At 37.0% G+C, this 11,645-nt stretch overlaps 1 protein-coding gene across 5 annotated transcripts in view; it reads right to left on the bottom strand.

Annotated features, from left to right (window-relative positions):
• Positions 1 to 2,414: 2,414 nt before the first annotated feature.
• Positions 2,415 to 11,645, bottom strand: part of LOC106884290 (uncharacterized) — a 104,007-nt gene continuing 94,776 nt past the window's right edge. For 4 of the 5 annotated variants that reach the window (XM_089341803.1, XM_014935593.3, XM_089341804.1 and 1 more), the window contains one exon: positions 9,766 to 11,444. In XM_089341803.1, the coding sequence (XP_089197929.1) occupies positions 10,332 to 11,444 (1,113 nt within the window). In that variant the 3' untranslated portion in view covers positions 9,766 to 10,331. Of the gene's footprint in view, positions 3,341 to 5,569; positions 11,445 to 11,645 lie in introns of those variants that run through there. The other variant, XR_016238325.1, reaches the window with a different exon arrangement.

Here is an 11,645-nt window from a genome sequence, read left to right as displayed (position 1 = left end):
AATGAAGCTACTTAAATCCAGATTTGGCGTCAAGGAGGCTTCTTGAATTAAGAATTACAATAGTGTTCTCTCAACCCTAAGCTATTCACACATTAATAATATCAGGCTTATTATTAATATTAAGGTTTTATATTAATACAGGCCTTGTATTAATATTATTGGCTTCATATTACATTACTATACAAGACCATATATTAATTAATATAAGTCTTATTATAAAACACGTTTTCCTTGAGAAATTGAGATTGTAGACATTTGATAGCCTTCACTCGCTGTTTCTGTCTCTATTTTTGTTTTCTCCCCTCCGCTTTCTCAACCAGGCTACGATAGCCACACAGAACTGGCCAAGATTAAACAAGTGCCGGATGCTCTTGCAAGGTGCTCCTCTAGAACAACGTCACCTGAATTCAAAATTCCGTAACTCTCGGCAACATCGTGAAATCATTTACCAGCCTATCAAATCGAATAATAATTAGCTACTTTTCATTGGAAGATATTAAAATAAATCTTGAGACGAATGCACCGTTGAAACTACGATTCTAACATCCTCTACATGATAAATTTAACGATTTCACACAACCTCAGCATCAACTTCAAAATTCCTCTCCTCTCATATAATTCTTACCGTCGTTTGTTTGTGGCCAATGTTTTCCAGCTCCTCATATTCTGAGTTCAAATCCTGCCAAGGTCGATTTTGTCTTTCAATAAGATTAAAGTACCAGTCAAATGGTATCGACCATCCTCTTCACAAAACTGCTGCTTTTGTGCCTAAAAACAACCCCTAAAACAAGTCAAGCTTTCTTTTGACGTCACGCTTTCAAATATCGCAGCTCCCAGAGTAATTGCTCTTTTTTTAAAAAATACTCTTCGTGTCTGGTGTTCCAGCTTCAATCCACTCAGATGTCCGTATGCATGCGCATTCACCATTTTTTTCCACCTACAATTCTGATATAATAGGAACATACATCACCTGAGAAGTATTTGTAGAAAATTTCATCAAAATTTTAAAAATCTATCATTTTCCTCACAGCTGTAAGGAAACAAAGTCGGAGTGGGGTGCACACTTGTGTAGGTTTACCTCGAAACATTGATACCTTTCTGGGAAATAACTTTTTAAGAAGTCCACAGCATCCTACAGATAACACTCAAATACAACGTCGAAATAATAACATTTACACTTCGTTCAAGAAAACCGGCAGAAAAGCGGCAGGGAGAAGGGTGAAAGGAAATTGTTCTGTGATGAGGTCCTGCTTTCACACAGCGAGCTTTATTTAAAACTATTTACACTTTCATCTTCGCTTGTCAACGGCACAATCTCTTCTTGAATGGCTGTCTGGACACACAGATGTTTTGCATGGACAGTTTAATGCATATAATTAATTTACGAGCTAAAGATTATGTCAACTTACTAAACACTCTTCCTCATTATACTTGTATGAAATATTCTTTTCTACACTTGGCACAAGGCCCGAAATTTTGGGGGAGGGGAGCCAGTCGATTACATCGATCCCAATACGCAACTGGTAGTAAATTTATCGACCCCGAAAGGATGAAAAACAAAGCCGACCTCGGCGGAATTTGAACTCAGAACGTAACGACAAACGAAATACCGCTAAGCATTTCGTCCGGCGTGCTAACGTTTCTGCCAGCTCACCGCCTTACTTGTATGAAATATTAAATATCCGAACGGTCGAATTGACTGAATTCTATTGAAATTCCATCGGAATCTGGTTCCAACGAAGAAACTACGTATTATTAGTGATTGCTGCAATCATATTAACTTAGTATTTTGTCCGCTGTCCACTTAACATTTCTGAAAGCTAAAGTTCGCAAAAATGAATTAGAGTTATCTCTCGTACATCGTAGAAGAACGTTGAAATGTGAATTAAAATGACACTTGTTTACGGTTTGTTGTTCTGGGATTGTGTTTAGCGCTTATCACTGAGTCCTATATCAGTAGATCTTCATATTCAGTGTAGTTTCGAAAAACTGAACACCACAACAATGCTTTTTATGAATATACTTTTCAACTCCAAACTGCTTATTAGTGTTTTGTGTGCTGAGTAACAACTGAGTTGCTTCCCTTAGTCATTGCTTCGCGTGAAGAAATTTCAGAAAAAAACAACTGAATGGTTATTATTGTTTGTAGTTAATCCAACGCTGGATTAACCATTGAGCGAAATAAGCACGTGCTTAACACATCAAAGGAAAGTGGAGACCACTACAGATATATACGTCCCAGTGTAACCTTACACATCCAACAGAGCATGCTTGGTCTTCTTCTTTCCAACCTCACGTGTGAGAACTCGTAACCAACCAAAACGATAAAGGGGCCGTATCACTTCTATTATCCACCGTCCTAGTTCTTGGTAACCTACCACTCTCGAACCATATTGAAATAACAAGAACAAAAATTTCTTTATAATAATGTTTATTATTTCTTGATTTTAAAAAATATAATAAGAAAAAGAAACAGAATACCAAAAACTCAACTTCTGTTTCCATCGAAGGTTTTTGTATGTTTTTGGTTTTATTCTCATTCATTATCACTTTAACCCTATTGTTACCCGATTTCTTTAGAAATACAATTACCTTTATTTCAATTAATTTTGGAAATAACGAAGGATTTAGGACAATAGCTTTGTCGTTATTAAGTTAGAATTTGGAACATGAATTAACATGAAATTCTGATGGAAGATTTTAATTTAGATCACTTTAACCCTTTTGTTACCATATTTCTGTGGGAATACTCTACGTTTGTGTTAATTCATTTTGAAAATAATGAAGAATTTAATAAAATAATTTTAAATAATTAATCTGGTGTTTGGAACATAAATTAACATGAAAATTTTATGGAAGGTTATGGTTTTCTATGATACAAATTCCAGAACAGAAAGTTTGTATCATAGACTCAGGAATGGCCTCAGGCAATTTTGTACAAAATGATTAATTATGAGTTTGTCTTTTTTTTTTCCATTTATTTTTGTTTTAATCCCAAAGTTTTCTTCACAACATTCATAACAGCATTGGTGTTGTAGTGGTGGTAGCTAATGGTATTGTTAGTTGTCACAAGTAAAATATCCTGTTCTTCAATATTCTTCAGACTTTGACAAGTGTGTGTGTGAGAGAGAGAGAGAGAAAGAAACCGCAAGCAAGGTGGAGAGACAAAGAGATATGTAAGAGTCAGAGAGATAAGAAGAGGAACATATGCAGGAAGGAGAGAGAGGGGGAGTAGAGGGAGAGGAGGGGAGCAAAAAGGTGTGATGGAAACAAATGAATTAACTGTCTTTGCATGGAGCCTGTAGAAGTTACAAATCTTCGATCAAATCACCTTCACTGCCTGGAAATATAAAGAAGATATAATATATTATAATATCATATGATACCACAACACAGGAACAGATATTTACATGTATGTGTATGCTTGTGTGCATGTTTCTGTTTTGTATATGTGTGTGCATACATGAGAGAGATAGAGAGAGAGAGAGAGAGTCAATGACAGACACAGACAGACAGAGTATATTAGCCAAAAAAATTCAATAAACCATCTAACAGAATCAATGCATAAGCTATCTATATTAACACAAAACAATGTAGCCTATACATGTGTGCAGCCTATAGAAATAGGAATCAGGCTATATTGCCTATAAAGACACAGCATGCAGCATTATAAACATAAAATATAGGTGTGTCCCATAAAAATGGGCAACAACATTGACGAAAAGCAAACAGATGTGAACAGTAAAATGAGGTGCGTTTAGTCTATAGAATAATAGTTAAATATAGCACCTGGAGTAATAAATATCTTCCCCTATACACTGTATATAGTGGCCTATATTTAGCCTATACAAACATATATGTATATTGTTATGCAGATATAAACATATAAATATATGCATGTGTGTGCGTGGTCGCTGCCACACACACACAAACGAACACACAAATACAGAGTCTGCCAAAAGAATGTATATACACTTCAAGAAAGGAAAAATCTGTATAAATATTTTAATTCAGTTTTGGTACAATTTATTCAGTATTATGGCAATTTGATAAAACATCAAAAGAAGCATCTATATCTATATTGGTATTTATACAGAATTTTCCTTTCCTGAAGTGTGTATGCAATTTTTGGACAGATCCTATATATACACGCACTGATGCATACAGGCATACTCCGACAGCTTGTCCAAGGAGTTCCCTCCCTGAAATGTTCTCAACCTCAGACGAAACGAGATCCAAAGCCAAACAAGTCAGATTAAGATTGATCTTCTTACATTCTACCAACAATGCATGGATATCATTGAGCCTCTGATAAAGCTAAGCATGAGAACCTTATCATGTACTGAACTTGTCCTGGTTTATCGCCTGATATACGTCCAAAGCTACACTTTGTAGCTTCCTTGAATCATAACTGAGCACCACAGAAGGGTTTTAGTCTACTTGATAATGGACAGAGCTGGAAATCTGTCAAGTCTGGTGACATGGGAAAAAAGAATGTAAGCTGGTTTTAAAGATATCAAACCAACAATTTAGCAGCAAGATAACAACCCTGGGAAACTAAACAAGAATTAGAATTATATGCCATACTCGTTCTCATGATGGGCTTAAATCCAGATATAAAGTATTAGTTTATGCAACAAGTTCCACCTTTCCACCCCTATGTTTCAAGCGGTTATCCTCAGTTCATTACACTCAAAGTTACATTTTTACCTTTGCAGGGGTATTTTTGGTATTGCAAAGATATTAGTATGGCTTGCTTTGAACTTGTTTCACAAAGACCACTTCAGTCACTATAGGGATGATTTGGTGACTGGTTTCACTCAAGCTTTCCAGCAATTCCTTAGCAGCAATTTGAATCAGTCACAAGAGGTATTTTTTGGCAACATTCATATAAACATGTCAACACTTGTATTTGAGAGTTGTTTACTGTTCCCCAAACGACCACCAAGACTCAACTTTTTGGCATTCTCAAAACTTCATTTAAGAAAACATTCACTGATTGTTTTATTGCTGGTGATTTCAGATACCCAGAGATTGATTAGAAAACCTTTCCCTAATCACAAAGTGTAAATGATTTCCTTGATTTAGAGATGGATTCACACTGGTCCCAAATAGTCACTGTCCCTCACCAACCACCTCCCCGACAAGAGGTAAAAATCACTTTGGACCTGCTGTTTACTATTGCACCAGAAATTGTTATCAGCATGACTATCAGGGAATTTTAGGTGACTCCAGAAAAAGTAACCACCACCTCCAAACTGCTCACTTTGACTGGAACTTCTATTGCACTGAGCTACAGCTTCCAAATTGACTTGAATTTATCCATTCTGAAAATGCCAATACCACTCTTCAGCATATCCTTAATCCAACGTAGACCACATGCAAAGCATCAGTTATAAACCCCGAAAAGTGCAGTTTGAGAGACTGTAGCAGTTTCTCTTGCCAAGAAAGAATGGCGAGATGCTGAATATGATTGCAGATTACAGAGAACAGAAGATAAAAGAAAAAGACAGTGCAATGGAGCATATCATGCAGGTGACTAAAAAAGCAGACTTAAATAACGACAAACCTTGAAAGTGTTCTGGAAAAATGTGTGTTGAAAACAAAGGCCTCATTCTCCAGTTGGCCCTCTTCATGAATCCCACACAGATCAGATGAATGATGATCCTAAAGGGGGCACAGAACTTACTGCCAAATGCCATGCTAGCATTTTTGCTGTTGGATATCCAAACATACAATCTTTACTGCTACTGGCATCCAATTCCATAAAATCTGTTGGATTTACTCCCACGAAGCTGGGATATCAATTCAAACATATAAACAACTACATTTCCTCTGGTCTCCATGGTGTTGTCTGCTTCTTAAATGTAGCAGCCTCTTTCTGCTGCACGAGCTTTCACTCTTTCCAATTCTGACTTAATAACAGTTTTAACCCAGAACGGTGGAAAACTGCCAGCTTTATTTCCATTCAAAGAGTGATCACACATCACCTGTTAATTACCATCCAGTCAGTCTCACAAGTGGTGTCACCAAATTCAAGATCTGATGTCAGAGAGAGATAGTTCAGAACTCTCATAACCTTATTCAACCCTCACAGTTTCAATTTATTTCTAACTCCAGCCACTCTGACCAACTCATCAAGTTTCTTAAAGACATAACCTGAATCACAGACGGCATCTCATGAGTTGATGTTCTCTCTCTTGACTTTGCCAAAGCCTTTAATTCTGTGCCATGCAACTGACTCAATAAACATTAGCTTCTCTGTGTGAAGGACTCACGTTTATAACTGGTTGACATTCTTTATTTTCAGCTGAAAAAGAGGTGGTTGCAGTACTAGAAAAACATTCTGCAGTTATGCAATGACATCTGGTGTCTTGCAAGGATCTGTCCTTGGCCCCCTGTAGTCTGTTGTATATATTAATAAAATAGATGCCAACTTGAAGCATGTTACTGTATTAGAACACGTAGATGACATTAAACTGTACATGAAGATTTTAAAAAATGATCCTTATATGCCATAGATCTTTCTTGGATCTGACCTGGACACAATTCAGCAATGGATTACTCACTGACAACTCTGGACAAGTACATCACAGTATACTTCAGGAAGAAAATACTAGGAACTTACCAACTTCCTCCCCAACACCAATCTTAAGAAGTTTTCTGGTAAATGTGACCTGGGAAATAATCATCAGCAATGACCAGTGATGGATGAACCTCATATCTAAAATTGTCAAAAACACCGAAAATGCCTTGGCGTCACTCAACTAAGACCTCTGACATTTGTCCACCAGTTCTCTATTTAAAGCTATACATGACTTACAGTCTGCATCACCAGGCTGGAACTCTCATCTTGTCCAGAGTATCAATTTAATGGAAATTGTTCAGGGACTTGCAATTAAACAAATGCTCTCTGTCTGTCACTTACCATATATATATATATATATATATATATATATATGTGTGTGTGTGTGTGTATCTTTTATTTTTCCAGAATGTAAGGGTTGATAAACACAAGGAGTGAACAGTTTTGTTTACGGAAAAGTCCTTTAGGAATTATCTCCCTTGCAAATAAGCTCTGACTTCGAAGTTTCAGTTTCCGTGCGTGTGTGTGTGTATGTGATGAATGACATTATGTCTGTGTTTGACTATTTCCAATAAAAGTTTAAAATCAGAGCCTGTGTCCATGGGAGATAATTTCTACATGGGATAAAACAAAACCGAGCCTCTGAAATATTTGTTTCTGAAAATTATGTGCTGGGTTGACCTCAAAGTCCATTCAGTTTTTAAGCGAAAATAAGCCACAAGTTTTAAACACGAAGTGATTTATTCAATCACTGATATAATTACCATTTTGTACCAATATCTTCAGACATTTTGTGGACAGATTTATTATGCCTCACTCAAAGAATTTCCTGTCTTTCTTGGTAAAGGATTCTTCCAGACGAATTTTTATATTCACTTCAGAGATGAAGGTTTGTCCATTCAATGAATTTTGAAGAGACCAAAACAGGTGGGACTCTGAAGGTGTAAGGTCAGGTGAATATGGTGGGTGTGGCAAAACCTTCCCCTCCGATCCCCAGTAATTTCTGCTGCATCTGCAAAGAAGTCTGCAGTCTGGCACTGTCGTGATGAAAGATGATGCCCTTACGATTAGCAAGTGCTGGATCTGGTCAGGTGGATCGCTGCATTTAATTTGTCCAGCTGGTCACAGTTACATATGTGAATTGATGGCCCTGTTCATGGAAAGAAGCTCATAAATGACCACTCTCTTCCAATTACAACAAACTGAAATCCTAACCTTCTTCAGGTGAAATCCTGCTTTGAAGGTTGTTTGTGATGGTTCACCCTGTTTCCTCCAGGATCGTTTGTGCTTCACATTGTTATAGACAATCCATCCCCCCCCCCATCCCTATTCTCTTAAAAAAAAAAAAAGGATTGTTTTCTTCCCGTTCGTATAATGGACATCAGTTTGGCAAGTTTATCCTCATTCAACTGATGTGGGACCCAGGCATCGAACTTGCTGATGTAACTGAATTGATGCAAATGGTTTGCAACACTCAATTTAGATATTTGGAGTCTATCTGTGATCATCCTGGTCATATAACAGGAGTTGGTGTCAACTAATTCCTTCATTTTGTCGCAGTTAATCTCAGTCGGGCAGCCAGTGTGTGGTGTATCTTGAACCAATTGAAACCTTGAAAACCACTTCTGGCACATGTCCTGCAACAGCATTCTTTCTGTAACATATACCTTTCTGCAGGTTCCCACCACTGTCCTTCCCATTTTAAAAACAAAGGCATGCAGTGCCAATAATGTTAATTTTGGCTCTCTATTCTCAAGATAACCATAAGCATACAAAATAGAGCCTGTCTTGTTGCAAGTCCACATCAAACTATGTTGAAGTGTTCAGCATCTAACGAGTGTGCATGTGCAAGAGACAGACTAAAGTTAGCAACTTACTTGAGTGCTTGAAGTTTAATGTCAACAAAAACCAAACAGTTTTTTTGACCAAACCAACAATATGTATATGTGTGTATATATATATATATATATATATATATATATATACACACACACACACATATATATATATATAAATTATTGTAGTATTTCTTTTCTTGGTAACTTTTCCATATCATTGAAAATGGCAGCTGAGGAAGCAAATTAACTAATTAGAAATATATTGAAATTTTATATATTAATAACCACAGGTTAACCAATTACCTTGTGAGGAGAATTCAGGCCACGGAAACCAAGGAAGATTGATATATGTATGTGTGTGTGTACGTGTGTATTCTTTTATTCTTTTACTTGTTTCAATCATTTGACTGCAGCCATGCTGGAGCACTACTTTTATTTGAACAAATCGACCCCAGGACTTATTCTTTGTAAGCCTAGTACTTATTCTATCGGTCTCTTTTACCAAACTGCTAAGTTATGGGGATGTAAACACACCAGCATTGGATGTCAAGTAATGGTGGGGAGATAATTCAGTTGACTGAACTAGATGATCTCTTTAAATCAGCATAGAACCTTAAGCTCTTCATCAGTGGCAGCCAGTTTCTTAAACACAGAAGATGTAAAACTCTACTGTTTTCCTTTAATTTCGCTCCCATTAGCTTTTCCCTGAGGAAGAATTTTGTCTGAAACATTAGACTTTTCAGTGCCCCAACAATAATTTCACTATAGACTTTTTGTTGATTTTTTGTAAAAAAAAAAAACATAAGCCTTACCGACACGGATCACCATCAGTCTCTTTGCATTCTGTGCTACCTCGCATGCATCTATCTTTTACTTGTTTCAGTCATCACCATAGTGATGTCCCGATTCTTGACCACCAAAATTGGTAGATTTAACTAACTCGAATGACATACTAGTGATCGGTCAACCAGAATCTCAGGCTATGTAGTATTTATTTTATACTATTATATAGTGTTGCGTATTTCTAATAATGATGGTGGAAAAAGCTGTAATATTGCAATATCTGTATACATCCTCCTTCTCCTCCTCATCATCATCATCCTCTTTTAATGTCCATTTTCCATGCTGGAATGGGTTGGATTGTTTGAGAGGATTCAACAAGTCTGAAGGCCGCAGCATACTCCAGTGCCTGTTTTGGTATGGTTTCTATACATGCACACACACACATAAACATATATATATGTATACATACACAAACATATATATATACAAACACAAACACTAGAAAGAACATCAAGTCTGGATTTTTTTGTTTTGCTAAAAGCAGAGAGAGAGAGAGAGAGAGAGAGAGAGAGAGAGAGAGAGAGAGAGAGAGAGAGAGAGAGAGAGAAAGATAGAGAGAGAGAGAGAGAGAGAGAGAGAGAGCGGAAAAAAAAGCACCATATAAGCAATAAATACCCAGATACTCTCCCAGACCTTTCCCAGTCGAGGAAGCAAAATATGAAAAACAAAATCCAAAATATATCAGTAAAAGACATGCAGAGCAGCAATCCAAAATATGTCGGCCAACCTAACATGCAAGATTAGCCGTATAGATAACAGAAGGCTAAGCTAGGTTTATATTGTATTATTATTATTATTATTATTATTATTATTATTATTATAGAAGAGAATACCTACAAACATAAGTATGTGTGTATATATGTGTGTGTATGTATATATATATATATATATATATATATGCACATACATACGCACACATATATTTATGCATACACATATGTATGTGTACATACATATATATATATATATATATATATATATATGTATGTATGTATATATATATATATACACATATGTATGTACTTATATATATATATATTTATTATATATATGTTGTGGTGTGTTTAGCCATTAGTTGAAGCTGGGACTTTGGGTGGATTTGTCTCATCAGCATTTGAATTTGATTGCTTCTCCAGTTCTTTGGAATTCCCGGTGTTGTTGTGGTTTTCATTCTGTTGAATGTCTGCTACGTTATTCATATCTTGACTGCTGTTCAAAGCATTATTATCATCTTTCGGAACTTCACTGCTGTTGCTCTCTTGAGCCTTGTTCTCCGACAACTGGTCGCTCGTAAGGGATTCTGAAAGCGGCGGAGATTGTACCGATGGTGAGCGCTCTCGATCAACACTTGACTCAATCGGTGGGCTGTTTATGACATCTCGTTCCTGTGGACTCAAGGGTTTATCCAGTTCTTCAGTGTCTTTTGTATTGCTTTTGTCTCCAGATGAACCTAGAATGTTTTGAGCATTCTTTTCGTCTGTCTCCTGTTCAGGTTGTTTAGCGTTCAGATTGTCATCAGTCTTTGTATTGTTACTCAACAAAGAATCTTCTCTTTCAACAGCGCCATCTACAGGTGAAACAGAGCTTTCAAAAGGATCCTTCTCAACTGCATTGGGTTCAGACATGGGAGTTTCATTGTCTAATGTTCGATTGTCGGATATTCTTTGGTCATCTGCTTTGGCATTGCTGTCATTAGTTTCAGCTTTGCCATCTTTCGTTGGTTCTACCTTTGGACTCTCAACTCGGTCATCATTATCCTTGGCATCATTCTGAGCAGCTCCACCATCATTATCGAATGCTTTTGAAGAGGCGGATGAACTACCATCTCCGACCTGTTTATTTGATTCTTTTTGGGAAAAGATTTGCTGTGCTGGTGGTGTGTTGGCATGATTGTCTACAAGGGATTCATCAGGTTTCCTGACTGTCTTTGAGTTCTTTGGTTCGTCAGTGGCTTTCTTCTCTCCCGCAACGTCAGTGGTGTTCTTTTGATCAGAGTTCTTGGAGGATGATGTTGAATTCCCTACTCCCGCATCTGGTGCTGCTTGCCCCGAAATTTGGTCTTTAGCAGACTCACCGTTATTTGCAGTGGGTTTTTTGCTAGAAGAAACATCAGCATTCTTTGGGTTTTTGGATCTTTGATTGCCTGAAACTTCGTTTGTCTTTTTCTGTTCTTTTTCCTGCAACAGAGAAAATAAAAAAATGAAAATAACAAAAAAACAACAATTAGTCATTGTAAATAAGACTATAAGTGCAGATATGGCCATGTGGGAAGAAGCTTGCTTACCAACCACAGGGTTCCAGTTTCAGTTCCACTGCATGTCACCTTGGGCAAGTGTCTTCTAATAGAGCCCCCAGGTCACTCAAAGCCTTTTGAGTCG

The sequence above is a fragment of the Octopus bimaculoides genome, chromosome 25 (genome assembly GCF_046866305.1).
Source record: "Octopus bimaculoides isolate indiv1 chromosome 25, ASM4686630v1, whole genome shotgun sequence".
Taxonomy (NCBI): domain Eukaryota; kingdom Metazoa; phylum Mollusca; class Cephalopoda; order Octopoda; family Octopodidae; genus Octopus; species Octopus bimaculoides.
Note: the sequence above shows the minus strand (reverse complement) of the source record. Positions and strands in the feature narration are given on the sequence as shown.